Consider the following 26,720-nt stretch of genomic DNA (forward strand, 5'->3'; position numbering starts at 1 on the left):
GCGCCATGATTCAGCCCTTTAATCTTCCACGGGAGCAGCTAGCTGAGCGCAGGGCATGGTGGGCAGCAGCGCTCTGGCCCCAGCAGTCGTAGCCTGGAGCCCTCCATGCCCATGATTCAGGGGCACAGCTGCCCCAGCAGGCACACACTTTCGCACGCACTCACACCCCACTCCCAGACACACCCCCAGGTCTCTGACACTGGCCCAGGGACCTGCCCCCCTCACAGCCACAGGGATAGGGCTCAAGGGCTGCCCTCAACCCCACTCAGCTTCCTAGCGTCCTGGACGCCCACGGCCCCTCTTGGACTTCTTGGTCCCTGAGGGGGGACGGATGGGGAGAGGGGCGGTGATTGAGGGTGGCAGTGGCGGCGGCGGTGGCAGGAGTGGAGGTAGAGGTGGCTCCATGGGCTCCGGCAGGCTGGGGCTGGGCCGAAACCCCTCAAAGGGGGAGAACTTGAGGGGGCTGCAGGGGAAACCAAGGCAGAGTAAGAGCTTCCTAGGCCCTGCCAGGGCCTCCCAGCACTCGATCAAGGAAGGCAGACTTTCCCACCTGCCCAAGCACACAGGCCGTGGGCTCCACAAACTCCCACCTAGGCAGCCTGACCGCAAGGGGGGTAGGGACTGAGGTCCCCATCGTAGACACAGCAACCTAAGCCAACACTGGCTGACAGACGTGGCCAAGGCACCCAAGGCTGGAGCTGGCGTCCTGCCTGCTAGTGTCCCTATCCCAGCCACACATCCCCACATCCCTCAGTACCTGATGGGGGCCCGGGGGCTACTGTTGAGGCGCCTAGGTGAGCGCAGCTTGGGCTGGAAGGAGAAGCCCTCCTTGATGCTGTCCAGGACAGACGGCGCCACGTAGGTGAAGCCCTGGGGTCGGAGGCAGGGCCATGCGACACTCAGTAACTTCCATCCTTAGCCACCATCCCTGCCCTGGTCCCACAGTCCCCAGGCCCCCGCACTCACCAGGAAGGCCTGGTTGGCACTCTCACTGAGGGCCGTGTCATCGGGACTGTCCACCGGCGTCTGCCGTGTGAAGCGGGTATCAAACTGGCTCACGTCCTCCTCCGACTGCTGTGGGCCGACCAGAGAGGGGAGGGATCAGAGGGCACCAAGATGCAGGTTCTCCACTTGCCACCCACCACCGGCCACCGGCCACTGGGCCTGCTGCTCACCAGACAGGGCCTGAAAGGGGGGTCCACACGCCGGGCCAGAAGGTCGTCCCAATTCATGTGCCGGAAAAAGGGATGCCTCTGTGGGTAGAGAATGCCCCAAACCCACTAACAGCTCACCCTGCTTGCCTCCTTGGTTACTCCCTCTGCCCTGGGGCCCTACCCCCATTCCTGGCACCCTTGGAGACTCAGCCCTACCCCTGGTGGTGGCCCCAAACCCACCTGCACATCAGCAGCATCCCCTGGACCACCCCCAATCCTCTGGCTGGGATTCCGTTTCAGAAACTGTGGGACCAGGAGAGAGGGTGAGGGCCTGGGCAGTACTGTTCCTGTGTCCCCACGTCCCAGGGCTAGCCGGAGTGGGGGTCAGGTGACATGGGAGAGAATGCCTTTGGGTGTGGTTCCCACCTGTGGATACCCTGGAGACTTTCAAGTTTTGGTCAATGGAGCCACCTTCTCCACAAAGGCTTTGCAGAGGCTCCTGGGCCCTGGCATTGCCCCAGGGCGCTTTGGTGAGGCACCAACTCCCCATGTGGCTGCCCGGCCTCCCTCTAACACCTCTGATGTTCGCCTTTGATGGAAGTGTGGCCAGCTCATCACAAGCACGTCCCCAGTTAGGACTCAGCCTAAGGTCTGGGCTAGGGCAGCAGCTGGTCTGTGACAGAGCTGAGACCTGGGCTGAATCCCGGACTTCAAGAGAGGGGCTCCTTTTACTCCCAGAGGCAAACTGCACAGGGCAGGGTGGCCCTGGCCTCCCCATAGCCCAGAGAGACTCAAGAACACGTGCTGAGTGGCTGGCAGGGCCCCAGAGAAGAGAGAAAGGAGTCCCACCTTTTTGACAAGGTCCCGGGCATCTGGGGTGAGGTAGGGGGGCAGCGCCAGCTTGCCCTTGATGATCTTATCCATGGTTTTCTTCCGGTTCTCTGCAGTGAAGGGGGGCTGGAGGAGGAGGAAGGTGAGAGGAGCCTTGTGGGCCTCCCACCAGGCCCTGCCCTTGCCCCAGTAGGGGGGCTCCTCCCACCCCTGCCCCTGCCCCTCCTCCTCCCAGGAGGCTGGACTTGCCGATCCAGTGAGCATGTCGTACATCAGGGCCCCCAGGCTCCACCAGTCCACAGCCCGGTTGTGGCCACTGCGCACCAGAATCTCAGGGGCCCTGGGGTCCAGGTGGAACTGTCAGTCAGGCCATGCCCCTTCGGGCTGTCCTCCCGACCCCTGGGCCAGCCAGGTGCCACTTACATGTACTCAATGGTGCCGCAGAAGGTGTGAGTGACAGCGCCCTCATGGATCGACTCCTTGCAGAGTCCAAAGTCAGTCAGTTTGATGTGGCCTGAGGAAGAGTGTGGAGAGGCATGACCAGGGCCCCACCCCACCCACAGAGCTCCTCGGCCTCCCCACAGATCGCAGACCCCGCCTGCAGCTGCCCGCACACACAGGCGCACCCTGGCTGCTGAGCATGATGTTCTCGGGCTTGAGGTCCCGGTAGATGATGCCCTGGGAGTGGAGATGGCCCAAGGCCAGCGTGATCTCGGCCAGGTAGAAGCTGCAGAAACAAGACAGGGTGAAGGCGGGAGTAGGGCAGGGACCTGGCGGCCTCAGGAAAGTGGAGGAGTAACACCCACCAGGCTGTATCTTCCAGGAAGATGCCCTCTCGCTCCAGATGCGTGAAGAGCTCGCCACCTGCCACACAAACACGTCAGCAGCCACATGCTGGGTCCAAGTCCCTTTACACTTTCTGAGTCTATTTCTTCTTGGGGAAAGCGGGGCTCATAATTCCTGCCCTACCTGCCTCACAGAGCTGCCGTGGGGATTCAATTCAATTCAGCAAACATCTACCGACGCCTACTCGGTGCCTGGCCCTGTGCTGGGTGAAGCTGGGGACAGGATGAAGAGACCCAGCCACTGCCCTCAGGACGCTCAGTCTACTGGGGAGACAGACATGTACACAACAGCTCTAATACGCCAGGCCCAGGCCACAGCTCCAAGAGCTTAGCCCAAAAGATCTCGCAGAGGAGACAGGGAAGACAGAGTGAATCCCAACACAACAGAACAGAGAAAGTGCGGTTTGCTGGGACTTTAAGGGGATGCTGAGATGAACAGAGCGAATGTAGAGCATGGAGGCAGAAGCTCGCAGGGTTCATCTGGCCCAAACGAGGGAAAGGCAGGCCAAGACTGCTCACAGCCAGCAGGGGTCAGCTGGCCTAGGGGTGAGGCTTGATCTGGGCAGCAAGCCACAGGACTGAATAGAAGGTCCGGGAGCAGCCCCAGGCTCTATGACCTCAGCAGTCCGAGGAGGAGACACTAGAAAGCAGGTGAGCAGGAGGCCTCAGCCCACTTAGAAAAGTGCTCTGACCAACCCACCAGGCCCCTGAGAGTAGACTGATAGAGTAGGACGCTACAGTGAATGAACCAGTTGGACTGGGGACTTGACAGGATGCAGGGCACACAGGAGAGAAGAACAAAACAGGGAGGGGAGTAGGAAGAGACACAACCATCCTCTGGATTTCTACCCAAATTCCCACCATGCCCATCCACCCCCAACACATGTGAGGGACACAGTAGGTGCTGGACAGACGTTTGCTGAATGAATGAATGAATGAATGATGGGACAGATGCACGGATAGATGGGTGGATGGGTAGGACAGAGTGGGGGCCCCTAGCCAACCCCCACAGACTCATCTCTCAAGAGCTTCCCCCCAGAGCTTCCTATGCTGGCTCCCTGCTCCCGCCACACACCCCTGCCTGGGTCCACACTCATACCACTGAGGCACTCAAGGATGAGGTAGAGTTTGCCACCAGTCTGGAAGGCATAGGCCAGTTCCACAATAAAGGGGTGCTTCACAGACTCCAGAATGTTCCGCTCAGCCCGTGTGTGTGCTGTGTCCTTGGCGTTGCGCACAATTTTGGCCTGGAGATACAGGAATTGGTTAGAAACTAGGGCATCCAGGCTGGGCGCAGTGGCTCACACCTGTAATCCCAGCACTCTGGGAGGCCGAGGCAGGTGGATCACCTGAAGTCAGGAGTTTGAGACCAGTCTGGCCAACATGGCAAAACCCCGTCTCTACTAAAAATAGAAAAATTAGCTGGGTACGATGGTACACGCCTGTAATCCCAGCTACCAAGGAGGCTGAGGCAGGAGAATTGCTTGAACCCAGGGACAGAGGTTGCAGTGAGCTGAGATCCCGCCACTGCACTCCAGCCTGGGTGTGAGTGACGGTGCCCTCATGGATCGACTCCTTGCAGAGTCCAAAGTCAGTCAGTTTGATGTGGTTGAGACTATCCCAAAAAAAAAAAAAAAAAAAAAGGCCGGGCGCAGTGGCTCAAGGCCGTAATCCCAGCACTTTGGGAGGCCGAGATGGGCAGATCACGAGGTCAGGAGATCGAGACCATCCTGGCTAACACGGTGAAACCCTGTCTCTACTAAAAAACACAAAAAATTAGCCGGGCGAGGTGGCAGGTGCCTGTAGTCCCAGCTACTCGGGAGACTGAGGCAGGAGAATGGCGTAAACCCAGGAGGCGGAGCTTGCAGTGAGCTGAGATCCGGTCACTGCACTCCAGCCTGGGCGACAGAGCGAGATTCCATCTCAAAAGAAAAAAACTGGGGGCATCCAGAGCTCCTCAGACCATCCATCTGTTACCTGCTGCCATGCTCTGTCACTCCATTGTATTTCTCCATAATTCTGCTGCTGTCAGCCATCATCATTTCCAGGGATGGGTTTATCCTCTAACACAGGGTTTCTCAACCTGGGCACTACTGACACCTGGGACCAGGTCATTCTTTGTTGTGGGAGGCTGCCCTGTGCACCGTGGGACGTTCAGCAGCATCCCTGGCCTCCACCCCCCGGGTGCCAGTAACTCTCCTCTCTCGCCTTGACAATCAAAAATGTGTCCATGCCAGGCACAGTGGATCACACCTGTAATCCCAGCACTTTGGCAGGCTGAGGCAGGCGAATCACCTGAGGTCAGGAGTTCAAGACCAGACTGACCAACATGGTGAAACCCCGTCTCCACTAAAAAGTACAAAAACTAGGCCAGGCACAGTGGTTCATGGCTATAATCCCAGCACTTTGGGAGGCCGAGCTGGGTGGATCACCTGAGGTTAGGAGTTCAAGACCAGCCTGGCCAACATGGCAAAAACCCATCTCTACTAAAAATACAAAAAAAATTAGCCAGGCATGGTGGTTCATGCTTGTAATCCCAGCTACTCGGGAGGCTGAGGCAGGAGAATCACTTCAACCTGGGAGGTGGAGGTTGCAGTGAGCCAAAATCGCACCACTGCACTCCAGCCTGGGAGACAGAGTGAGACTCCGTCTCAAAATAAATAAGTAAATAAATAAAAATACAAAGATTAGGCCGGGCGCGGTGGCTCAAGCCTGTAATCCTGGCACTTTGGGAGGCCGAGACGGGCGGATCACGAGGTCAGGAGATCGAGACCATCCTGGCTAACACAATGAAACCCCGTCTCCACTAAAAATACAAAAAAATTAGCCGGGCGTGGTGGCGGCGCCTGTAGTCCCAGCTACTAGGGAGGCTGAGGCAGGAGAATGGCGGGAACCCGGGAGGCGGAGCTTGCAGTGAGCCGAGATCGCGCCACTGCACTCCAGCCTGGGCGACAGAGCGAGACTCCGCCTCAAAAAAAAAAAAAAAAAATACAAAGATTAGCCAGGTGTGGCGGCACACGCCTATAATCCCAGCTACTCAGGAGGCTGAGGTAAGATAATTCCTTGAACCCGGGAGGCAGAGGTTGCAGTGAGCAGAGAGTGCACCACTGTACTTCAGTCTGGGCAACAAAGAGAGACTCCATCACAAAAGAAAAAAAAAATGGCTAGGCGCGATGGCTCATGCCTGTGATCCCAGCTCCCAGCACTTTGGAGGCCAAGGCGGGTGGATCACCTGAGATTAGGAGTTAGAGACCAGCCTGGTGAAACCCCGCCTGTACAAAAAATACAAAAATTAGCTGGGTGTGGTGGCAGGCACCTGTAATCTCAGCTACTCCGGAGGCTAAGGCACAAGAATCACTTGAACCTGGGAGGCGGAGGTGGCAGTGAGCCAAGATCACACCACTGCACTCCAACCTGGGTGATAGGGCGAAACTCCTTCTCAAAACAAGGGAAAAAAAAAAACAGTGTACAGACATGTTGTCAAATGTCTGCTGGGAGTCAAAATTGCTCCCATTGAGAATTACTGCAAGACAATACACATCACAACAGACAATAAACAAGTAAATGCCAAAGACAGGGCCCCTCCTCCGATGTGTTCCCTGCTGTCTTCCCAAAGCCTGGTACAGCACATTGGGAATGGCAGTCACACAGTATTCGTTGGCTGAACAAGTGACTCACCTTCCTTAGGACTTTCATGGCATATATTTTGCCCAAGTTGGTGCCTTGCACCTTTCGCACCTGGAACACCTGTAGGGCAGGGGAGACAGGATCAACTTCCCTCTCCACATCCTATCTTCAAGAAGTCCCACCCTAAGCTCTGGCTTTGGGACCAGGAGGCCTAGGCCCTGCCAAGGGTGGGGCAGTGAAGATTTCAAGTCCGATTGGAGAGGATTTGGCCTTCCCTCCTTTATGTTTCTGGCTCTGAATCCCCTTAGAAGCCCTGCTGATTCACAAGTCTACTTTGTTTTGAGAACGCTTTGCTGCCTGCAGATGGAGGCTGGGAGACAGGAGGAGGGTGCGCCCGCCCCTACCTTGCCATAGCCCCCCTTGCCCAGCACACGCAGCAGCTCAAAGCAGTGGGGCCCGATGCGCTCTGGGCAGAGGTTCACGCTGGTCTCAGTCAGCTCCACCTCTTCATAGTGTCCCACAGGCCTACAGACACAAGGAGTTAATGAGGACAAGGCTCTAGTGCTCCCCAGTTCCCCTTCCCCACTCCATTCCCCTCTCCCCCAACACGACCCTCACTCACTCCAGGCCAGCTGCCCTCAACTCGGCAAAGGGACACACGTCCTGTGAGAAACCGAGGGGTAAGAGCCAAGGAAGGTGCCAGGATACCTCCCCGCTCCCGCTCAGGTTGGACTGGTTGGCCCAGGAGAGAAGGGTGTCAGGCATGGCAGCTGGCATGGGATGTGCAAGAACTGGGAAGAAGCCGAGGGCAGGAAAAGGAGAATCGGGGTAAAAGGCTGGGGTTCTGGAAGAGAGGTCGGGGTGAGGCCGGGATCTGAGAAGGATCTGGGTCTGCAAAGGGTCGGAGCCCGCTCCGGGCGTGCGGAGCCGCTGCTCCGGCCTCGGCTGGGTGACAGGATCGGCTCCAAGATCCAGTAGCGCCAGGGCGGGGCACTCACCGCGGAGCTGAGCTCTGGCTCGCCCTCGCCCTCGCCCTCGCTGCCTTCCTCCGTCTCCAAATCCAAATCAAACACGGCCGCCATGGAGGCGCCGGCCCCGCGGGCCCCTCGGCCCGTACCCGGCCGCGCACCGACTGACAGTCCCGGACCTAAACATCATCTCTCCGCGACGGCGGCCGCGCGCGCCGATGACGCAAGTCTTACTCCCCCTCCGCAAAATCGCTTAGCCTGGTGGGGAACAAAGATGGCGTCCGTCGCAAGGCCTCTCGGGAATTGTAGTCCTAGAGTGGCGAGGCGCCCAGCCTTCAGCCTGCGGAATCCTCTCGGCAGGACCCTTGGTCTTCCCAGCACGGCTCTCTGGGAGCCCGTTTTGGTTCTACGGAGAGTTTTGAGTTTGGATGGGGCAGGGTCGGAAGTGTATGCAGGTGTGAATGTAAATACAATCCCCAGCCCTGTTGGAGCCGGGTACTGCCAGGCCGGCTGCGTGATGAAAGGCAGGTCGCCTTGCTTTCCGTTCGCTCCTGAAAGGGAGACAGTGGCATCAGGGTCTCCTCAAAGTGCCTCTGGCTCGAGGACCCTGCAGATCGGAGCATTTACTGAGTGGCCAGCTCAGTGCCAGGTTATGTTGCCAGGTTCCCGCCTTAAATAGGGTTTGGGGGTCAGTGATACACCTGTAAATACGAGATTTTGTTGGCGTTTACTCCCTCGTCAGGTTAAGCACATTTAGGCACCTGGTACAGAATAGACACTTCAAAAAACGTTGTTGAGGCCGGACACGATGCCTCACGCCTGTAATCGTAACACTTTGGGAAGCCAAGTAGGGAGGATCACTTGAGGCCAGGAGTTCAAGGTTACAGTGAGCTATGATGGTGCCACCGCATTCCAGGCTTGGTGACAGAGTGAGATCCTGTCTCAAAAAAACAAAAAGGTCAGAGGCGGTGGCTCACACCTGTAATCTCAACACTTTGGGAGGCCGAGGTGGGTGGATCACTTGAGGCCAAGAGTTGATGAAACTCTGCCTCTACTATAAATACAAAAATTAGACAGGCGTGATGGCACGCACCTGTACTCCCAGCTACCGAGGAGGCTGAGGTGGGAGAATCGCTTGAACTCGGGCAGCGGAGGTTGCAGTGAGCCAAGATCGCGCCATTGCACTCCAGCCTGGGCGATAGAGTGAGACCAAGTCTCAAAACAAATAAAACCCCAAAACTTGGCCAGGCGCGGTGGCTCGGACCAGCTTGACCAACATGGAGAACCGTGCCTCCACTAAAAACACAAAATTAGCCGGGCATGGTGGCGCATGCCTGTAATCCCAGCTACTCAGGAAGGCTGAGGCAGGCGAATTGCTTGAACCTGGCAGCGGAGGTTGCAGTGAGCCAACATCACGCCATTGTATTCCAGCCTGGACAACAAGAGCGAAACTTCGTCTCAAAAAAAAAAACAAACTAAAAAAAAAAAAAAAAAAAAAACCCCAAAACTTTACTGTTTTTTTCTTTTGTTTAGTTTTTCAGACAGGATCTTATGCTGTCACCCAGGCTGAAGTGCAGTGGCAAGATCATGGCTTATTGCAGCCTTGACTTCTTGGGCTCCGGTGATTCTCCCACCTCCAATCCCAAGTAGCTGGAACGACAGGCACATGCCACCACAACCAAACACCCGGCTAATTTTTTTTTCTGTTTTCTTTTCCTTTCTTTCTTTCTTTCTTTCTTTCTTTCTTTTTTTTCTTTCTTTTTTAGAGAGGAGGTCTTGTTTTGTTGCCCAGGAGGTTGGTCTTGAACTCCTGGACTCAAGTGATCCTCCTACCTTGGCCTCCTGAAGTGCTGTGATTACAAGCATGAGCCACTGCACCCAGCAAAAAACAAAAACTCTGCTGACAGAATGAACACAGGCCAGGCAGAGTCGCTCATGCCTGCAATCCCAGCACTTTGGGAGGCTGAGGCGGGCAGATCACTTGAGGTCAGGAGTTCGAGACCAGCCTGACCAACATGGTGAAATTCGTCTCTACCACATATACAAAAATTAGCCAGGCGTGGTGGTACATGCCTATAATCCCAGCTACTTGGGAGGCTGAGTTAGGAGAATCGCTTGAACCTGGGAGGCAGAGGTTGCAGTGAGCCAAGATCACGCCACTGCACTATAGCCTGGGCAACAGAGTAAGACTCCGTCGAAAAGAAAAGAAAAGAAAAGAGAAAAGAAAAGAAAAGAGAAAAAGAAAGAAAGAACACACTCAACACAGTAAATCTGGTCTGCGACACGTGGTCTGTGACTTTAGATTGGGTATGGATTTGGCGGGGCGCAGTGGTTCACACCTGCAATCCCAGCACTTTGGGAGGTCGAGGTGGGTGGATCACTTGAGGTCAGGAATTCGAGACTAGTCTGGCCAACATGATGAAACCCCATCTCTACTAAAAAACCAAAAATTAGCCGGGTCTGGTGGTGGGCGCCTGTAATCCCAGCTACTTGGGAGGCTGAGGCAGGAGAATCACTTGAACCTGGAGGCAGAGGTTGCAGTGAGCCGTGACTGTGCCACTGCACTCCACCCAGCCTGGGCAACAAGAGTGAAACTCTGTCTCAAAAAAAAAAAAAAAAGATTGGGTATGGATTCTTGTTGGATGGGGATGTGTGGAAGTGAATTTGGGCCAGACCAGGCCTTGGGTGTGAGTTCTGATTGTTGGAAGCTGTCTAGGTGTGCATTCTGTTTGCATAGGGGAGGTTGGGTATGAACTGAGGTGGACAGAATTCAAGGGTCTCCAGGCACACAGAGGGTTATCTGGTTGGATGTGGCCCTTTGGTTGTAATTCTACCAAAGGAGATCCTCAGGTTCAGGTCTTGATGTGGGTATAGGGCAGGCCCCTGGCAACCCAGGGCAACCCAGACACCAGGCCAGTGGGGTGGTTTTCCCTTAGCTCCAAATGCTACAAGTATCCCCAATCCCCTTGAATCCCCTTCCCCACCCCCTCTCTAGCTGATCCTGGGAGGAGTTGTCCAGTCAAGAGAACCTATCTAGACACTTCACTAGTACATAAGCCTTTATTTGGGGAGGGATGCTTGGGGAGCTGTCTCCAGTTCCTGTGCTGCGCAGAGGCAGGAGTTCTTAAAGCATCTTCCCTGAATGAGGAAGAGAATGTAGACTCCTTTGCCAATGCTAGTTAGGTGTGCCGGAGGCCAAAGCACCAAAGCTTCGTGGAGAAGGTTTGTGATGCATAGGAGGGAGGCATTCACATGTCTCAGGGCCACTCGTGAATGAGGGCAGGGAGGTGAGGGGGGCCTAGAAGCTGAATGGGCATGTAAGACTTGATCAAAACAGAAACCTGGACCCTGCATCATGTCCTGTGACCCACCCTCCACGGTGGTATAATGCTGGAGCAGTCATTTTTCCTCTCTCAGCCTGTTTCCTTTCATCGGGGGAACGCAGGCAGTAGTGTCTGCCCGGGGTGAGCGGAAAGAGGATTGCTTCTGTCCACAGTCCACCTGCCTCTACTGCTCAGGCCGAATGAGGCAGGTTGGATGCCGCCAAGTTTTTAGCAGGCTCTAGAGCTATCCTAGAATTTGGGTAAGAGAAAGACAAGGGTTCTAGTCTCAGGTTTTTCTAGGATTTGTCCAAGGCTTGGGGCCCAGCCAGGTCCTCTCCTCTTGTAGGTGGCAGGAAGAGAGTGAGACCTGGAGGGGTGGACAGGAGGGGCTGGGTTTGGGCTCACTCCCACCTGGGGAGCTGGCGACAGAGGGGTGTGTGTGTGTGCGGTCATTGTCACTTCTCCAAGTCTAGAATGCTGGGGAAGCTCTGGGCTGGACTGGGGCGTTTGGGAGGGCAAGAGGCCCTTGAGTCCAGGATGCCTTGGTGTCAAAATTGCCCTGCTGCTCTGAAACAGACCTAGGCGTTGCAGCAGGCCAGGCTGGGGCTGGGGCATGGCGATGTGGAGAGAGGCAGGAAGAGCTCCAGGGAGTAGAGGGTACCACAGTCCCTACTCCCAGCACTGCTTCCCTGCCCCCTGGCCCCAGTGCTATTTGAAGTGAGACAGGAAGTGAGCAACAGGGTAGCTGGGCCCGTCAATGCCCAGGCCCTGGCAGAGGCCCAGCAGGCGGAGGCGGGCCTCGGTGGGACTGGACCCAGCACAGGCCACACTGCAGTAGGGCTCCTCGTACTCCCCAGGCACCAGGGCCTCCTCCAGCAGATTGAGGCGTAGCAGGCCACGGTCGTGCAGGGCCTGCAGGGTCTCACGGCTGGCAGTGGAACTCAGGGCCTGCAGGTGCTGGGACACAAGGCACATGACGCCCACCAGGTGGCCACGAGCACGTGGGCGGGTGGGCAGGGCAGGACGCAGGCCGCAGGCCACCATAACAGCAGCCAGCAGCAGGTCCACGCCATAGAGCTCCAGGATCCAATCACGCAGGTAGAAGCCACCCATGCGGGGGTTGATCTCGATAAGCCGAGGCCCAGCCCCGGTCAGCTTGAGCTCCACGTTGAAGACCCCATCGAGCAGCCCGCAGCCCAGGCAACAGCGGAAGGCTGCCTGCACCATCTGTGCCTCCTGCTCTGATGCCAGCCCGGTGGGCATGCAGGCCGCCGTCTCAGTGAAGCCAGGCAGCCTCGTAGGGCCATTGTCGGAGACAAAGGCAGCCAGCAGCCGCCCACCAAACAACACCAGGTCCACATCGTGCTCGGTGCCCTCCACAAACTCCATCAGCAGCATGGCATTGCCCCAGCCCAGCCCAATGCCCGGGTGGTCGGCCTCGCCCTGCAAGTCTCGGGTAATCCGGGAAAAGTGCTCATGGCACTGTGGTGCATCCTCTACCAGCCGCACGCCCACTGCACCTGCCCCGAACTCCAGCTTCATGACACCCGGCAGGGGTACCTGGTGCACGGCCCTCTCCACATCAGCCTCGCTCTCCAGTGGGCAGCAGGGCACAGCATGGAGGGAGGGCGCAGGCCAGGGTGGGCCATGGTGGCGCAACAGGTGCAGCTGGGTGAGGCTTTTCTTCTTGGCCAGGCGCATGGCAGCTGGGGGGCTGCAGGGCAGACCCAGCTCCTGGCAGAGCAGGGCTGTGAGCACCAGGCAGTCGTCCCAGTAGGAGAAGCAGCCATCTAGCTTTAGGCCGCGAGCCCGCACCAACTCTGCCAGCAGCCGTGCATTCTCCTCATCCCTCCGGTGCTCGGTCATGTCAAAGTGGATGAAGGTCTGTACCAACTGGGATGCAAAGTGGTTGGGGTCTGACTCCACGAGGTGCAGCTGCAGAAGCCACAGGGCGGGGCATATCCAGGTCAGCCAGTACTGGGTGCTAGGGGGATAGGATGGGGCCTAGGATGGCCCAGGTCTTCGGGGGATACGAGTGCACAAACACTAGGTGCTCAATAAATATGTGTTGAGGATTGACTGAATAAATGGAAGAGGCAGAAGTGCAACATCTAATACAGGCTGGAGGGAGGGAAGGCAGCCTAGACGAGGCAGTGCCTAAGCTGGGAGCTGAAGAATAAGAGTCAGCCAGGTGGCTGCAGGAGGAAAAGGCATGATCTGGGTGGGAGGGGCTGCAGCACAGAGAGGGGGGTGTGAGAGAGCACGGCAGACTCTTTCCCACAGGCAGCCTCACTGGCCGGGGCTTGCAGAGAAACTACCAGGGCTGGGGCTGGGGACAAGTGGTTTGGTCATCATTCACCCCAAGTGCTCTGACACTGGGAGGAATCCAGTGGGGCCCCGTGCCCCTAAAGCTTACTGCCTGCTGGGGGAACCCAGGGCAGAGGCAGCCACTGAAGAGAGTGGGAGGGCGGCTCTCTGCAAAGTAACACAGCCTCAGCAGTGGTATGGCATTCCAAGTGGAGAAAACACTGAGCAAGGCAGGGAACACAGAGGTGGTGTCCCCAGGGGGTGCTGCATGGTGGGAGAGGGGAGAGGAAGCCACTTTGCTAGATTAGGGCCAGCTTGAGACAGCCTGTTTGCTTATCTGTTCAATGGGGATAAGAATGTCTACTTGGCCGGGTGCGGTGGCTCACACCTGTAATCCCAGCACTTCGGGAGGCCAAAGCAGGAGGACCGCTTAAGCTCAGGAGTTCAAGACCACCCTGCACAACAGAGTGAGATACAGTCTCTACTAAACATTTTAAAAATTGGCCGGGCGCAGTGGCTCACGCCTGTAATTCCAGCACTTTGGGAGGCCAAGGCGGGCGGATCACAAGGTCAGGAGATCGAGACCACGGTGAAACCCCATCTCTACTAAAAATACAAAAAATTAGCCAGGCGCGGTAGTGGGCGCCTGTAGTCCCAGCTACTCAGGAGGCTGAGGCAGGAGAATGGCGTGAACCCAGGAGGCGAAGCTTGCAGTGAGCCGAGATCGCGCCACTGCACTCCAGCCTGGGGGACACAGCAAGACTCTGTCTCAGAAAAAAAAAAAAAAAAAAAAAAAAAAAAATTTAAAAATTAGCCGGGCAGGCTGGGCGCGGTGGCTCATGCTGAAATTAGCCGGGCAGGCCGGGCGCGGTGCCTCACGCCTGTAATCCCAGATCTTTGGGAGGCCAAGGCGGGCAGATCACTTGAGGTCAGGAGTTCGAGACTAGCCTGGCCAACATGGTGAAACTCTGTCTCTACTAAAAATACAAAAATTAGCTGGGCATGGTGGCGCACGCCTGTAACCCTAGTTACTCAGGAGGCTGAGGCACGAGAATCACTTGAACCCAGGAGGCGGAGGTTGCAGTGAGCCAAGATTGTGCCATTCCACTCCAGCCTGGGAGACAGAGCGAGACTCGGTATTAAAAATAAAATAAAATAAAAAATAAAAAAAATTAGCGGGGCTGAGGTGGGAGGATCGCTTGAGCCCAGGAAGTCGAGGCTGCAGTGAGCTGTGATCGCACCACCGCACTCCAGTCTGGTCAACAGAGTGAGACCCTGTCTCAAAATAAAAGTCTACCTGCCTGGCTCGCTCCAGATTCTGTAATGTGAGGCCCTGCTATGAACTGGATTCAGGATCTGTATGCGGCTCCCCAGCACCCTCTGCGGGTCCTGTGTGCCAAGTGTCAGGAATTCAACCTCAAAGGGCCCGCCCTTTCCCCAGGACAGAGCCAGGCTCCTTAGCCTGGCATTCAAGGCCCCCGCTCTGACGCTAACGCTGTCCCTCCTCCAGCCCATCTACCCGGGCTCCTCTCCTCTTTCTGCGGAGGACTCCTTGCCTCTCTCCATGGCCTCTCACTCCGGGCAGGCACAGAACTAGCGGAGTCTCCTCACCCTCTCAGGACGGCGGACCCCGCCCCTACGCCCAGGCTTCCGTGCACCGGGCCAGGATGCCCCGCCCAAGCACCGCCCCTAGAGCGGGGGGTCCCGCCCCAAGAGCGCCCCTTTGCTCCAGGCCCCGCCCCAGAGTTCCGCCTCCACCGCTCGGGCCAGGACCTGGGGCTCAGCCCCGCCCACCTGGAGCCCGTAGTCGCGCGCCGCTTCCCACACGAACTTCTTGCTGACGCCGCCCGCGCCGACCACCAGCAGCTGCTTGCCCTCCATGAGGCAGCGCGCCGACCGCCGTAGCATGGTCTCCACCAGCGGCGCGGCCGCCGCCTCGGCGGCTGCCGGCCCCAGCCGCGGCGCGGCCCACAGCCCCTCGAGCGCGCCACACGCCTCCAGGCACAGGCCGCCGTTCAGCTCCAGGGCCACGGGGGTCAGCATGCCGCCGGCCGCTGTCAGCGCGAAATCCACGCCTGCGCCCGGCGGGGAACGCGAGCTCAGCGCGGGCAGCCCCCGCCCTCCTGCCCCTGGCCTTCGGCTCCGGGCCCTGGCCCCCGTCCCTGCCGCCGTCACTCACCCAGGAAGTCCGTGTGCGCCCGGCGCCCGCCGCGCTGCTCGGCACTCAGGCCGGCCTCCAGAGCCAGCATGGCAGTCAGCGCGGCCTCGGCCGCCGCCTTAACGCGCTGCCGCACGGCCGCCACCTGCGCCTCCTCGCCCAGGCCGCACTGGGCCAGCGCCACCTCCAGCGTCCTCGGCAGGGAGTTGTGGTGCCGTAGAGGCCGGTCTCCGCGGCCCACGCCGCACACCACCTGGGCAGGGGGCGGCTCAGAGGGAGGCCCACACACTCCTGCCCCCCATGCACACCCCCACCCCCTTGTGCCAAGATTCAGACCAGACCCCTCACTGGACATACAAGAAGCCCCGTCCTCCAGCATGTCTTAAATTGCACACAAGCTATACCTGCCACTCCCCATCTGGTCCCCAGACCCCTCCAGGGATTCTACCCAGGCTTCCAGGCCCAGCTGGCGTCCCGCTCCAGGATGGCTCCTGCAGCCCTGAGGGCCTGGGCCACCCTGGTGTGCCCCGTCCTAGCATCTCCCGTCTCCCCTACCCCACTGGAGCTCCCTGAGGGCAGGGTCGAATCTCTCCCTCTCAGTGTAGCCTAGAGCTGGGTACCCAGTAGGGTCCCTAAAAGCCTTCCTGAACTCCCCAGCTTAGAGGCCCCTCCTGAAGGGCTCCAGGCACTAGAGGTTTATCAGGAAGCCCTGGGTCAGCCTCTAGGTGGGCAAGACCCTCTGGAAAGACAATTCAGCCCCCTGGGCCCTGGTACTACCCAGCGTGGGGCTGAGCACAGGGGCAGGGGCTCTTGGTGTGGGAGGGGTTCTGGAAGGGTTGCAGGAAAGTGAAGACGGGTCAGACCCAGTAGTTTCCCCAGAGGCAACTTCGATCCCTCTAAGGATTTTGTCCTCTCTGCCCAGAGACGGCTCAGGGGCCCTTGGCAAACCACTGGGACTGGACTGGGGTGTGGCAGGCAGGGTCACAACCTGGGCCTGGGCCACACTCACCTTGCTCAGCAGTGGCCTATCACCCTGTGTCCGACACACCACAGCACAGATTCGCACGGCCAGGCCAGGGCCAGGTGAAGGACCATCTGGGGGAAGACAAGGAGGTCTAAGGCCAGCACAGAGTGGCCAGAAGGCCACACCAAGCTCCCACCCTTGGCCAGCCCAGGTGACTCTCACCTGAGCAGGGCAGCTGGACAGGTGGGTACACAGCCTCCACCAGGACACTCTCCTCCTCCTCCAGCTTCTCCAGCAGTGCCAGCACTGTGTTCACCACTGCACCCAGCTCTGCCCGTGGGTGCAGATGCAATGCCTGCCGCCCCCGCCAGCGCCAGCCACTGAGCTTCACAGCCACCTGCAGCAAGGAGCGGAAAGAGGCCTCCTGGACGCCACCGCAGGTACTGCAGGGTGGGGGGCGCTTCCACCACAGGAGCCGGTGAGTAAACTGAGGCAGAAGGGCAGGGGATTGCCCTAGAGATGGGGCAGTGGCAGGGCTAAGAGGTAGGGACACCTTCCCAGCCAGACTTGGTAGCCGTGCCTGGGTCCCATCCTGCTGGCATCTGTACAGACCTCGGGGTGGACAAGAGCCTGTTACCTGCAGGACATCACCCAGGGCCTCGGAGCGCAGAAAAGCCTCCACTTCCTCTTTCACCAGCGTCTCTTGGCCCTCTTTGCCACTCAGCTCCACCAGCCGTAGCCCTGGGCTGGAATCCCCTCCGCGCAGCAGCCCTGGCGGCTTGTAAGTGAACGCCAGGGTCGCTGGCACAGCCACACCACCCTGCTGGGCCAGCAACTGCCTTGTCAGCAGCCGGTCCTCCAGCAGCCGGGCCAGCTCAGCCGAAGCTCCTGTGGGGCAGGTCAGGTCACGGGCGAGCTCTGCTGCCTCTCGGCCCCGGCTGGGCCCCAGACCCAGGCCTGCCAGAAAGTAGGTGGCACGGCGTGGGGGGACAAAGTCATCCAGGAATGTCAGGCCCCCAGGGTGGAAGCTCACAGCCTTGGAGACCAGCAGGGCTGCCTCACCCGGCTGCCCAGGTGCTGGCACCTTCATCAACCAAGCAGGGGACAGGCAAAGGAGCATGTTTCCTGTGGGCAAAGAAGGCAAGTGGCTGGCCAGGGAAGGCTTGATGGCCCATGCCCGGGCCCCTGGGTAGCGGAGTGGGGGCAGCTGATCCCAGAACCCAGCCCCACTCGGCATGGCAGCTGCTCCAGTGGAATGCAGGCAGTTGCCAGGGTTGGCGGGTATTTTGGGATGTAGCTGGGCCAGGGCAGGGCTGCCCTTTCTGTAGAAGGGGATGGGGAAACTTGAGCACACACTCACCCGGGCTCTGGACCCCACCCTCCAGCAGCACAGGCAGAAAGGTGCTGGGGGAGCCCAGAACGCACAAGGTCACCTCCGCCCCAGGACAGCCTCGGGAAAGAGAACATGGCCCAGCTCACCAGGGGCGCCCTTGTTGTCTCTCTGCCCACCTTCCACCACCTCCACACCCATGGCCTCACCCTGGGCCCCCAGAGTTTTCCCAGGAATCGGACGAGACAGGGGACAGACAGGGAGTGGACGTGCCCGCCAGTCCTGCCCTGTGAGACGGGCTCCCCCTTTCTGCAGTTGTTCCAGAAGAGCTGCAGGCTGGGTGACTGGAGACCGGGGTTCTAGCCTGAGCTCTGACTTTCTGTGTCACCTCGGAGGAGTCAGTGTTCCTCCGAGCCCCTGTTTCCCAGTTTGTACAGTGGGACCGAGTCTGTGGTTCTCAGGTATTCTACCTGCGAACCCTCTGTCCACACAAAATCTGTATATACAACAGGCGTGGGAGGGGCAGAAGGGGAGGAGTCTGGGGGGTCTCAGCTGCTGAGCTGCCTCTGCCGCAGCTCCCAAGACCTTTCTCTAGAAGCTTCAGTGCCACACAACAGTTTCCCAATCCCAGGGCTGGGTCTTTTTGGGGAGGGGGTGAGGGCAGAGAGCCCAATCCTTGACCTCACTGGTGCCAGATGCCCTTGCCTACCCTAGGCCAACTAGCTGTGCCTTTCCTGCCTTCAGACCGAACCAGAGCCTGGGGGAAGGGGCTGACCTTGACATGGACAAGGAAGCAGACTGGGCTGGGGGCCCCTCCCTGCCCCCAGGGGTGCCCCCCTCCAGGGAGCCCTTGGGCACCTGTGCGGGGCGCCTGGCTGCGGTCCTGGGTCTCCGGAAGGCCAGCTTGCTGCAGACAGCTCTGCAGGAGGCTGTAGTAGTAGACAGTCCAGGCCCGGGCCTCGGTCCCCTCGGGGGATCCCTTGCAGTCCAGGCCCACGTCCTGGCGCCAGGAGCCAGGGAAGCAGCCTGTGGGCGGCAGGCCAGAGCCCCCTCCCCAGGGGCCCTCATCCTCCAGGTCCTTGGAGCCCAGTGGGCAATCCCACTCGGGACCAGATGGATCCAGGGAGAGCTGAGAGGGCAGAAGCGGTGGATCTTGGGCAGGATGGGCCAGTGGTCACATTAAGTCACCCAAGGGTGTAAGCCTCCCACTCTCCCAGCCTGGGCTGTGTTCAGGGCTGACACCGTCCCGGGGACTAGGAGAGGAAAGGCCTGTGTTGGGGGTGAAGGCGCATTAATGGGAACGCGATGGTGGGAGTGCTTTGTAAACTGTTCTGTGCGGTGCCCCTGGAGGAATGGCAGGAAGCAGTGTCCTGCCGACCAGCACCCCCCGTGCCCCCACGCTGGGCTCCGCCTTAGCTTGCTTCAAAGCAGCAGAGTTTTCTGTTTGTTTTGTTCATGGAGGCAACCCCAGCACCTAAACCGTGCCTGGCACACAGCCACTGCTCAGTAAATGTTTGTTGACCGAAGAGCAGGTGAATGAACGAACCCAGCCATCACTCTGGGGTGGCTTATTTCTCTCTCATGACCCAGCATGGAGTGTGCCGACACCTAAATGTGATTCCCTGTCATCCCCACGTAGGCCTTGAAGCCCTACTGTGTGCCCAGCCCTGGGCTAGACATTAGGAGGGGGAGGGCTGGGACCCCTCTTTGCAGATATTTTGAGTCATGGAAATGCTTTCTTTGGATGAAACCTAATGTCCCTCCCCTCTCTGAGGCTGGCGCACCCCATATGGGGCTGCTGGGAGGCTCCATGTGAATGGAATTCTTGTTCTTTGCAGTCCCCACACCTGGACAGGCCTGCCTGCTGGGTCTGTCCTCCAGGGGACAGGCTCAGCCACCTTGAGCAAGTTATGAGGTCTCTTTGGGCCTTGTTGCCTGGTGCCTGCCCTGTCCCATCCCCTGGGGGCTGATGAGGCTGGGACGAAGAGAATCTCTTGGTTGTTGGGAGATGGCGTGCTGTGGCCCAGATGGCAGAGGACTAGGCCTCACACCTGGGCTTGAATCCCAGTTTGCCAGGGCCAGAGCCTCTGTGCCCTCTCGTAGAAGGTGAGCTCCCTGAGGGGCCGTGGAATGAATGACTGTCACAGGGCATTAAGAGTGCCCACCTCCCAGGATGCAGCTGCAGGGTGGGGGTGGGGGAGCTGGTCGTGGGTCTAAGCTCTCTGCATGGGGCAACCCCCAGGCTTAGGTCCTGGGTGCCGCCTGCTGTCCTCTGGGCCTTCTCTCTGCCCAGGGACTTGGGCCTTGTGGGGGAAGGACGGCAGGAGACTCACCATCTCGTGGGTGGAGTGGCTGAAAGACTGATGGCAGAGACAGAGGGACAGAGAGACGAAGGAGTCAGGGCAGCCAGGTCCCTGCCTGGCCTTCCAGCCCCTAGACTTTGGGAGTGGAGAGGTGGCCAACACCTGTCCCTGCAGAGAAAGGCCAAGACCGCCCCACCCCCACCCCGAAGATGGGGAGGGATTTCTGCTGCCCAGACCAAGTGGCTCCTGCCCCAACGCGCTCACAGGTCCTTCCTGCCCTAGGGTCCCGGCTCGGCTCTGCCCCTCCAGTGCGGGGGGAGTGGGGGGCGCCAGGTCCCGGGGGTGGGGAGCGTAGCGTCGAGGGTCCCGCCGCGGAGCGCGGGCGCGCGGGGTTCTCGTCCCCGCGACTCCTGCCCCGGCCGCCCCCCTCCCTGGCTCTCCCGGGGCGGGGCTGGAGCCTGGGTACCTGGCGGCGGTAGCGGCTGGGCGGGCGTGGTGGGCGGACTCGGACCGGGCGGGATGCAGCGGCGACGGCGGTGGCAGTGGCACAGCGCCGGGCCCAAGCGGCGCCGCTTTATATAGAAACGCCCGGGGCATGCCCAGTGCCCGGCGGGGGCGGCGCGGGGCGGACGGACCGACAGGGACCGATAGGGACCCGCCAGGAACGTGCCTGCCCCACCCGCCACGAAAACGTCCCAGACCTGGGGGCGTGGGGCAGGACACGAACCCGGCAGGAGGAGGGCACGGAGCAGGCAAGGAGAGACGGAGGTCTTCAGAGACACAGAGGAAGTCCCGACAGAGGGCCAGGTGCAGATGGACAGGGACTGTCGTCGGGGGTCACAGACTTAGGGCTGTGAAGAAAGAGGAAGGCCACCGTGGAGAAGAGATGGAAAGGAGGGGCGGGGAGAGCCGGAGCGGGCAGAGACTGGTACAAGGGCCCGCCCTTAGGGGTGGTGTGCCCGGGAGAGCAGCCTGGGGCACACAGCCCTGAGCTCTACCTTTGGAGAGAGGCCGGAGCTCCCAGCCCTGCAGCTTTCTGTCCCAGCCGCCAGCGCTCTGCCCTATTGCACGTTCTCCCAGAGAGGCCCTCCTGGGCCAGGGTCTCTGCACATCTGTGCAGCCTCCTCCTCACTTCTGGGCCCAGTGGACTTGCACACAGGGGCCAGGATGTCTGTAAGATCCAGTCTCTTCTGGTGTGGTGGCTGCCTATAATCCCAGAACTTTGGGAGCCTGTGGCAGGAGGATTGCTTGAACCCAGGAGTTTGCAACCAGCCTGGGCAGCATAGGAAAAAAAAAAAAAAAAAAAAAAAAAAACCATTTTAAAACTAGCTTGTTGAGGTGGTGTGGGCCTGTAATAATCCCAGCTACTTGGGAGGCTGAGGTGGGAAGATCACCTGAGCCCCAGGGGTCGAGACCACAGTGAGTCCTGGTTGTGCCACTGCACTCCAGCCTGGCAATACAGTGAGACCCTATCTCTATCTCTCTCTTTTTTTTTGTTTTTGTTTTTGTTTTTGTGAGACAGAGTTTCACTGTGTCACCCAGGCTGGAGTGCAGTGGCGTGATCTCAGCTCACTGCAACCTCCACCTCCCAGGCGCGAGTGATTCTCCTATCTCAGCCTCCAGAGTAGCTGGGATTACAAGCACAAGCCACCATGCCTGGCTAACTTTTGTGTGTTTAGTAGAGACCGGGTTTTGCCATGTTGGCCAGGCTTGTCTTGAACTCCTGACTTCAGGTGCTCCGCCTGCCTCGGCCTCCCAATGTCCTGAGAATACAGGTATGAGCCACTGTGCCCAGCCGAGACCCTATCCCTTTTTTTTTTTTTAAGACAGAGTCTTGTTTTGTCACCAGGCTGGAGTGCAGTGGCACGATTTTGGCTCACTGCAACCTCCGCCTCCCCGGGTCCAGTGATTCTTCTGCCTCAGCCTCCCAAGTAGCTGGGACTACAGGTGCGAGCCACCACACCCAGCTACTTTTTTTTTGTCGGGGGGAGGAGTTTCGCTCTTGTTGCCCAGGCTGGAGTAGCTGGGATTACAGGCATGCGCCACCATACCCGGCTAATTTTGTTGTTGTTTTTTTTTTTTTTTTTTGAGACGGAGTCTAGCTCTGTTGCCCAGGCTGGAGTGCAGTGGCCAGATCTCAGCTCACTGCAAGCCCCGCCTCCCGGGTTCATGCCATTCTGCCTCAGCCTCCCGAGTAGCTGGGAGTACAGGCGCCCGCCACCTCGCCCGGCTAATTTTTTTTGTATTTTAGTAGAGACGGGGTTTCACCGTGTTAGCCAGGATGGTCTCGATCTCCTGAACTCGTGATCCGCCCGTCTCGGCCTCCCAAATTTTGTATTTTTTGTAGAGACAGGGTTTCTCCATGTTGGTCAGGCTGGTCTCGAACTCCCGACCTCAGGTGATCCGCCTGCCTCAGCCTGCCAAAGCATTAGGATTACAGGCATGAGCCACTGTGCCCAGTCCAGCCAGCTAATTTTTGTATTTTTAGTGGAGGCGGGGTTTCTTTTTTTTTTTTTTTTTTTTTTGAGACGGAGTCTCGCTCTGTCGCCCAGGCTGGAGTGCAGTGGCCGCATCTCAGCTCACTGCAAGCTCCGCCTCCCGGGTCTATGCCATTCTCCTGCCTCAGCCTCCCGAGTAGCTGGGACTACAGGCGCCCGCCACCTCACCCGGCTAGTTTTTTGTATTTTTTAGTAGAGATGGGGTTTCACCGTATTTAGCCAGGCTGGTCTTGATCTCCTGACCTTGTGATCCGCCCGTCTCGGCCTCCCAAAGTGCTGGGATTACAGGCTTGAGCCACCGCGCCCGGCCGGAGGCGGGGTTTCATCATGTTGGCCAGGATGGTCTCAATCTCCTGACCTCGTGATCTGCTCGCCTCAGCCTCCCAAAGTGCTGGGATTACAGGTGTGAGCCACCGTGCCCAGCCCCCCATCTCTTTAAAAAGAAAAAAGAAAAGAAAGAAAGGAAAAGAAATCTGCTCTGCTCATCAACACCCACCTAGGTCGACTTCACACCCGGAGTTGAAGCTATAATCTCCCCAAGACACACATACTCACACCCAAGTGCACCCACCCAAACAACCACAGAAGCTACCCCAAGAGACCTGGGTCACAGCCACAGTTCACCCACAGAAGCAGAGCCAAAGATTCACACCCTCTCCTGGAGTGTGTCCTACCAGTGGGTTTCAATCCTAGCTCTGGCTGTGGGACCTGGGCCCCTCCCCTTTGTGATCTGAAGCTCAGTCTCCCCAGCCTAGAATGGGGCTGCTTCCCCTCTCCCAGGCAGGGCAGCCCATGGCTCTGATTCCTCCCCCTCACAGTCCCCAGTCATTCCCTCTCCCTACCTGTCTCAGAGCTGGACACATTGAGCCCTGGCTGTCCTTGAGAGCCTCCTGGCCTGGGGGAGAGCACTGAGGGGCCCACACACATCAGGGACAGAGATGACAGCTGTTGGACCCTTTCTGCAACATAAACAGGGCAGTCTGTGCAGATACATCCCTGTCTACCACTGGAGGGGTTGGCAGAGAGCGGAAATGGCTTCTCCAGGGTGCCTAGCCCAGCCCACATTCCCCACACAACTTCCAGGCCCACATGCAGCCCTCCCAGCAGCTGGCCCAGGCTCCAGGAATGAGGTACAGCCACCCCAGGAGACCCAATCCCTTGCTGCCTGGGTGCCCATGGGGTCCCACGGTGGGGCCTGGGTGTGATCCAAAGAGCATGAGTTTTTGACACGTAACAACAAATTTAACAAGCTCTGCAGCCCCGGGGACTCAGTTTTCTCATTTTCCTTTTTTTTTTTTTTTTTTTTTTGAGACGGAGTCTTGCTTTGTCGCCCAGGCTGGAGTGCAGTGGCCGGATCTCAGCTCACTGCAAGCTCCGCCTCCCGGGTTTACGCCATTCTCCTGCCTCAGCCTCCCGAGTAGCTGGGACTACAGGCGCCCACCACCTCGCCCGGCTAGTTTTTTGTATTTTTAGTAGAGACGGGGTTTCACCATATTAGCCAGGATGGTCTCGATCTCCTGACCTCGTGATCCGCCCGTCTCGGCCTCCCAAAGTGCTGGGATTACAGGCTTGAGCCACCGCGCCCGGCCAGTTTTCTCATTTTCAAATGGGGATACAGTGCACACTTAGCCCAGGCTTAACACTTCACATGCAAGGGAGCAATTATGAGACTCAGAGAGGTCGTGTGACTTGCCCAAGGTCACACAGCTAGTGAGAGGCAGAGCTGGGATCTTCTACCAGAATACGTGCATGCCCGCAAGGAGGGCTGTGTGGTGTGCCCTCTCCCAGGCCACGCTGGCTGGTCCCTGGCTGCACTGGCTTTTGCCTTGTGGACACGGAGGAAAATCAGAGTTGGGCAGCTGCAGCCCAAGCTCAGGGCCCTGGGACTTGGGGCAGGCAGGTGGGCAGGGTGGTTCTGCTCTGCCCCTGCCGGGAAAGCCTGGACATCACCTGAGGTGGAGCCAAGTCAGGTAGGGGTGGGGTGAGGAGAGGGAGTGCTTTGGCTGCTGCGCAGCTGGACTGAACAGTCATCATCACTATCATGAGCTGGGAGAGCACTCTTGAGGCTGGGGTGGAGGCTATTATAATCCCATTATCCGCGGGAGAATACTGAGGCTCAGAGAAGGAGAAAGGGCCTTTCCCATGTCGGGGAGTCTAAGTCTGACCCCTCTGGGAGCCTGGAACAGTGTGGGAATTCAGGGAACCTCAAGTGGGTGGCAGTGCAAGATGGAGACCGTGGGTCCCCCTGATCCATGGCAGGCACCCATTTGCCCCCCATCCACTCCTTTGCATGCCCCAACTCGTGTCCAGTCTGCATGCCCCACTCTGAGACAGACTGACAGACATGCCAGGGCCCTCCCAGCTCCTGTCCCCACACACTGCGTGCCCTCCGATGCTTCGCTTCCCTTCTCTGAGCCCCTTTCCAGGCAGATCTGTAGGGACTTTCTAGGTTCTCTGAGCATGTTTGTGTCGGCTGCTCCCTGCACAGAGGCACCTGGGTGAGAGGTCATGCCCCACTCTGCTACACCGTGTACTCTGGTGAGGCTGCATGTTGCCTGGAGGAGACACATCTTTCCTTAGCTGTCAAAAAGGTGCTGTGGGGGCCGGCGCAGCCCTGCGGAGGAGAGCCTGTGAGAACGCATGGGTGCGAGGGTTCACGCCGGGAGAGCACTGGTCCTCTTCTGTCCGACCCATGAGCTAGGGCTCCCATGCAGATGGCTGATAAGGAAACCTACAGAAGGGCTGCCCAGAAAACAGTCTTCTGCGTAGGAAAGGCAGTGACTGAGCCCCAGCTAGAGGGGCCCTGCCGGAGACCACCTGCTCCTAGGGTCTGTGTCCAGGGTGAACCACTGCCATCGGGCCCCCGCAGGCTCATGACAGACCCTCGGCCCAGGGCTGAGGCTGCTGCACCTTGCTCCCCTATTCTCCCAGGCGAAGAGCTGAACTGTGGAGGGTGGGGAGCTCCCAAGTAGACTTCAGGGACAAGTGCCCCCTGACCCCGGCCACCCTGCCTGCTACAGTGCCTGAGATTCCAAGACACTCCTCGTCTAAGGCTAAGGCATAGTCTACACAGCCTTGCCTCTGCATTCCAGCCGGCTCTGCCTTTCACTGTGGGCCTGGGTGAGGTCCTTGTCCTCACTGAGCCTCTGTGTCTCTAACAGGGATATCGGGGGCCACCTGCAGAGAGAGGGTCTGGCAGGGGGTGTCTGGGAAAGGGTTTTGTAAACTACAGGTAAGGAGGCTATTACTAAGTTGCAGGCACCCCAGCGGGGTGAGGAGGAGTGGGCGGAGGAGGCTCTGGAGCGCTCTCTAACGCACAGGGGTCTGACTGTTGCCTCCTCCACACACACAGGCTGGTGCGGGATTGGGGGTGGGGTGGGGAAGGAGAAGGAGACAGCACTCCCAGGGGGCTGCCTGGCGGGGAGCTGCCAGTGGTCGGGGCAGGGGTAAACCTTGGGTCTGCCATGGATAGTAAGGCTTTCTGCAAGTTCCTGCTTCTCCTGAGCCTCAGTTTCCCCCAGATAAATGACAGATAAGGGTCTGGGCCACCATGATTCCCTATTCCAGGGGATAGGCTCCTTGGGAGTAGGACAGGTCTGCCCAGGACCCAGGACCTGGCACTTGCCACATAGATGCAGCCTGTGGCCCTGTCGCAAGAACATTCCAAACCCAGAGTCCGACAGGTGACTCCACTGACACCCCACCCAATGACCACCTGTGGAGCCCGAGCCTGCAGATGCCTCCCATCCATGTGGAGTCCTGCCGTGTTCCCCATTGAGAGGCAGGCACTTGGGAACGGGCACTGCGGGACACACGCCTGTGTCGGAACCAGCCCTGTTGCCCTGGCGATGGCTCAAGTCCTAGGCACCCACAGGGGCTATTAGTGAGTGTGGGAGGGGGTTTCCATGGTGGCGGTCCCGAGGGGGCAGACACAGGGATCAGGGAGGGGCGAGGGCTGGCGGGACCTTTCTCCTTTGTCCGCGGCACACTAGGCCTTTGTTCTTGCCTGGGTCCCTTTGACAGATGTGACCAAGACCATGGGTGCGGGGAGGACTTGGGTTAGAGTCCCCCATCCCAGCGAGTTCTGAACCACCCTGGAGGGAGGGGAAGGAGGGCAGAAAAGGGGGTAGAACTCCTGGACTCGCCATCCACTGGGGCGCCCTCCTCCTGCAGGTGCAAAAGCCACTCCTGTCCCCAGACGCTAGGGCAGGGTAACTTTCAATTGGCTCTTACTTATGTAAACACCTTCCCCAGCTGCCAGTGGGCAGCCTCAGTGTGTCCCCAGGGCAGGACCAGGAGAGGCCAGGGCTGGGAAGGGCAGGTGAGGGAGGAGGGGAAGGGGCTGTCTGTCTGGGGTTGGGAGGAGGGTATTTGATCCAGCACCATCCAAGGCTCTGAAGAGCTGAAGATCC

At 58.8% G+C, this 26,720-nt stretch overlaps 2 protein-coding genes across 17 annotated transcripts; both read right to left on the reverse strand.

Annotated features, from left to right (window-relative positions):
* Window positions 1–4: 4 nt before the first annotated feature.
* On the reverse strand, window positions 5–7,622 carry LOC105469679 (ribosomal protein S6 kinase B2). 2 transcript variants are annotated; one of them, XM_011721055.3, is made up of 15 exons: window positions 7,456–7,621; window positions 7,080–7,120; window positions 6,862–6,982; window positions 6,509–6,577; window positions 3,930–4,077; window positions 2,792–2,849; window positions 2,612–2,712; window positions 2,409–2,499; window positions 2,235–2,325; window positions 2,004–2,111; window positions 1,395–1,457; window positions 1,176–1,253; window positions 967–1,074; window positions 758–870; window positions 5–463 (listed from the first exon to the last, which is right to left on the reverse strand). In XM_011721055.3, the coding sequence occupies exons 1-15, from the start codon at window positions 7,537–7,539 to the stop codon at window positions 274–276; spliced, it is 1,464 nt and encodes a 487-aa protein (XP_011719357.1). In that variant the 5' UTR covers window positions 7,540–7,621; the 3' UTR covers window positions 5–273. The 2 variants fall into 2 exon arrangements, with proteins under 2 accessions (XP_011719357.1, XP_011719358.1); XM_011721056.3 differs by lacking the exon at window positions 1,395–1,457 and having other exon boundaries at window positions 7,456–7,622.
* A 2,844-nt stretch (window positions 7,623–10,466) lies between these two features.
* Window positions 10,467–20,984, reverse strand: LOC105469678 (carnosine synthase 1). Of its 15 annotated transcripts, none has more exons than XM_071074168.1 (10): window positions 20,809–20,984; window positions 19,841–20,661; window positions 18,366–18,636; window positions 17,538–17,627; window positions 16,815–17,302; window positions 16,400–16,574; window positions 16,223–16,308; window positions 15,235–15,466; window positions 14,850–15,130; window positions 10,467–12,683 (listed from the first exon to the last, which is right to left on the reverse strand). In XM_071074168.1, the coding sequence occupies exons 2-10, from the start codon at window positions 20,405–20,407 to the stop codon at window positions 11,457–11,459; spliced, it is 3,417 nt and encodes a 1,138-aa protein (XP_070930269.1). In that variant the 5' UTR covers window positions 20,408–20,661; window positions 20,809–20,984; the 3' UTR covers window positions 10,467–11,456. The 15 variants fall into 15 exon arrangements, with proteins under 15 accessions (XP_070930269.1, XP_070930271.1, XP_070930273.1 ...); XM_071074170.1 differs by lacking the exon at window positions 20,809–20,984 and having other exon boundaries at window positions 19,841–19,867; window positions 20,538–20,698; XM_071074172.1 differs by lacking the exon at window positions 20,809–20,984 and having other exon boundaries at window positions 18,366–18,507; window positions 19,841–19,867; window positions 20,277–20,403.
* Between the last annotated feature and the right edge of the window lie 5,736 nt (window positions 20,985–26,720).

Source organism: Macaca nemestrina, chromosome 12, assembly GCF_043159975.1.
Source record: "Macaca nemestrina isolate mMacNem1 chromosome 12, mMacNem.hap1, whole genome shotgun sequence".
Classification (NCBI taxonomy): domain Eukaryota; kingdom Metazoa; phylum Chordata; class Mammalia; order Primates; family Cercopithecidae; genus Macaca; species Macaca nemestrina.

Coding starts and splice junctions, on each gene's coding strand:
- LOC105469679 (XM_011721055.3), bottom strand. CDS start 7,539: ATGGCGGCCGTGTTTGATTTGGATTTGGAGACGGAGGAAGGCAGCGAG. Junction 7,121..7,455: donor AGCCAGAGCTCAGCTCCGCG/GTGAGTGCCCCG, acceptor GGTTTCTCACAG/GACGTGTGTCCCTTTGCCGA. Junction 2,850..3,929: donor CATCCTTGAGTGCCTCAGTG/GTATGAGTGTGG, acceptor TTTGTGTGGCAG/GTGGCGAGCTCTTCACGCAT.
- LOC105469678 (XM_071074168.1), bottom strand. CDS start 20,407: ATGCCCCGGGCGTTTCTATATAAAGCGGCGCCGCTTGGGCCCGGCGCT. Junction 17,303..17,537: donor GGGTGGGGTCCAGAGCCCGG/GTGAGTGTGTGC, acceptor CTTTGCCCACAG/GAAACATGCTCCTTTGCCTG. Junction 16,575..16,814: donor CCCTGGGTGATGTCCTGCAG/GTAACAGGCTCT, acceptor TCCTTGCTGCAG/GTGGCTGTGAAGCTCAGTGG.